The following is a 3,136-nucleotide window of genomic DNA, read 5'->3' as shown; positions in this document are numbered from 1 at the left end:
TTTGTAAATCATTAACAACCCTGAGATGTGTTTATTTTGAAATATCTAATTCCTAAGCTTTAAAACCATAAAATCAAACTCAGCATTTAAATTTTTTCCTGAGCTTTGTGTCTCTCTTCTTTTTGAAATATTTCAAATTTAGAGAGCACTAAATGGGTTTTACCATGACTAGAGATTAACTTTTCCTCTGCAGAAATATTCTCTTGCTACTTTTAAGAGAATGGGCAGAGAAGATTTATGTTTACTGTGTGGGAAGCACTTGAGACTAGAACTATGTTAGTTTTAAAAGTTTCTTAAAAATTGGTGTCTGAATTCTCTAAAGCATTAACTATTTCTCTACATCCCACAAATACTTCATGAGAATCTAAATCCACAAAAAGGTAATAAGCATCAATTCAGAGTAAATTAATAGGTAAAAAGATTCAGCCTACCAAAATTGTTGATGTTTTACCGCCTTCCAAAGTAATCTCCAGGTCTGAAAGGGCGGCATCAACTTCATCAACTTCTTTGTCACTGTTGTTCAAATGATTTTCTGATGTCATGATTGACAGCTTATTGATATGATACTGAAACCAGAAATCGTATTTTATTTAAATGATTCTTCTATCTGTAAAATGTTAAAAATTTTTAATGCTTTTCATCACCTAATTTCAAAAGATAAAAGTGTCTAGAAACTAAAACGATAGGAAAATAAAGGACATCGTACCTGAAATCAGTGTCCTAAATCTGCTAATATTTATCCAAAAGAAGTAGGGTCTTTGGTCATATACAAATGAATTCATAGTTTGGGAGGCCCTAGGACACAGTTAACATAGACTCCACTAAGCTCTACATAAGCAGAGATTTTTTACTTTTTTCCCCCTCCACTGCACTATTCCCTGAGTCCAGAACAGTGCCAGGAACCAATGGACATTGAATGAACAGAATATGCATAAGGTCATTTGTAGAAATGGATTAACATTGAGTACCTTATAATTCCACATTACCCAGCAAGAGAAAGTTAGTTATCACTATCATATTGAAAGCTAAAGCTGAACTTTCCCCCTCATCCTCAATTTAATGCTGAAAACATCATCAGAGGGAAATGTTGTTTACGTTCTGTTACATAAGAATGATAAGATTATGTTTTCATGTGAACACACACAAGATACTAACATATATATACATGTATGAGTAGTGAAAACTACTCATATGTAAATAGAAAAACTAGTCACGATTTTAAATACACTTGGGTAAGTGAACTTAGAACAGATATTAATTATCTATCAGAGTTTGCTACTACACCTTAAGAGGTTTTACACAAAGGAAAGAACTTTTAAATTACTTAGTTACCTTTCAAAGCACTAAGTAGCACTATAAATTTCTGATGTATTAATTCATTGAATACAGTCTAGTTATACTAACAGTTAAGGAACTAATCTGAGGCCAAATATCAATGTCCCTCTGTATTTTAACATTTAGTGAATTAGTAATGTCCAGTCTGCGGCTCTACCTGTGGTTGTGCAGAAATGAGATCCTTACAGTGGTAGAAACGTCCATGTTCACAAATCATGGAGAACAAGGTAGGGTGAGGCTCTCAGACAGGGGCCTCAAATGTCAGAGTATATTAAGAGTCATGTGGAGAGATTCTTAGGGTTACCCCCGAGATTGTGATTCAGAAAATCTGGGGTTCGGCCTGGAATCTGCATTTTTACTGAGTGCTTTAGGTGATTCTGATGCTAAAGGTCCTCATGAGTTAAATGCTTTAAAAACAGTGTTACTAAAATTATCTACTTTATTTTTTATCCACATCTTATTTTGAATTACTTTGTTTCTTTTTACTACTGTAGTTTTATTTTACAAGGAACCAGAAGCCCCAGGGGAGAATAGTTGAGAGTGGAGGCTGTATCTGAAATAAAAAATAGCAGGCATCCCTTTGCCATACTTTCAAAGTTTCCCACTTCTGGCACTAGATGGCTACACAGGGTCTTCAGGTCAGCCTCTGGAAAGGCTCCTAACAACTCAGGACTTGTACTCCAAAATTCTCTCATTACATCTAGATTCTAAAATGGTCCAGGAGAGCAAAGCTTTGGGACATTCAATCTCCACGAATTAAAACCTATGGTTTCTGAGGTGTTTTTTACTGCACTGAAATGGAATATTGATTGTACATTGAGTGGAGGTGGGGGAAAAGCTGCAGAAGAATCTCATTTCTGCGAAAATATGACTGTGCGTATATTCATTTAACAAATACTTTTTTAAGCACCTATTATGTGCCAAGCACTGTTTGTATATGTTGGCTTTTAAAAAGATGTATTATTTTTATAATAAAAAGATCAAAAGAAATATCATACAATAAAAATATGTGGGTTTTCCCCCATATATATTTACATATATGAGTCTATCATTGGCAAAGCCTTCACTAGAAAATAAGCTCATATTCTAAGTGAGAAAGAAGTAGGTAGAAAGTCATAATTCAAGTGAGGGGCTTTCAATAAAATTGCTCCAGAACTGATTATAATTCAGGAAATTCCTCAGGCAGTCTGAATTACATCCAGAAACACAACAGAAGATTCTTAACTAATTGATTAAGGAAGTCTCTAGAAAATAACTGATTCATTCATTTGTCATCAAACCTTTTCCTTTTCTGAGCCTTGTTTCAATTCCATTCTTTCATCATGTAAACTAAAGAGAAATTAGCTGTTCTTCCTCTCTAAAGGACAACTTTTTGAGTCTTAACTAAGAAAACTTTTCTGGGTACATAGAAGCATTTGGAAGCTTGAGAGCAATTTTTATTTGTGTTCTATAGGGGGAAAAATCATTTTTATAGTGAAAACTTCTCATAACTGAATACAATTTTGCTTCTTGTATTTAATTATCAGGACTTTAGGTGAAACCAGAATTCCACCATAATCTGAGAATACTTCCCAAAGTCTAACTCAGGTATCTGAAATGTAGGTGGTTAATCAGTCCTCAGTGCCTCTAAGAATGCTGATTGTAGATGCCACCCTGAAGTTATGCTACTAGAGGGGGTAGCAGTAATGAAGTGGACAATTAATTTTTTAATATGCTCTGCTCTAATTATGAAGTAGGCGGTGTACAAGAACTACATTTGGGGAAACACTGGTTTAATCTAAGTAGATCGTTAGTTACTTAG

At 34.3% G+C, this 3,136-nt stretch overlaps 1 protein-coding gene across 1 annotated transcript in view; it reads right to left on the bottom strand.

The window, feature by feature from the left end:
* Window positions 1–3,136, bottom strand: part of FERMT2 (FERM domain containing kindlin 2) — a 77,038-nt gene that overhangs the window by 19,330 nt on the left and 54,572 nt on the right. Inside the window, exon 8 of the mRNA XM_019646124.1 lies at window positions 432–584. Within this exon, the coding sequence (XP_019501669.1) occupies window positions 432–584 (153 nt within the window). The remainder of the gene's footprint in view (window positions 1–431; window positions 585–3,136) is intronic.

Source organism: Hipposideros armiger, unplaced genomic scaffold, assembly GCF_001890085.2.
Source record: "Hipposideros armiger isolate ML-2016 unplaced genomic scaffold, ASM189008v1 scaffold_5, whole genome shotgun sequence".
Classification (NCBI taxonomy): Eukaryota; Metazoa; Chordata; class Mammalia; order Chiroptera; family Hipposideridae; genus Hipposideros; species Hipposideros armiger.
The sequence above is the reverse complement of the archived record's forward strand: the minus strand, read 5'-3'. Positions and strand labels throughout refer to the sequence as shown.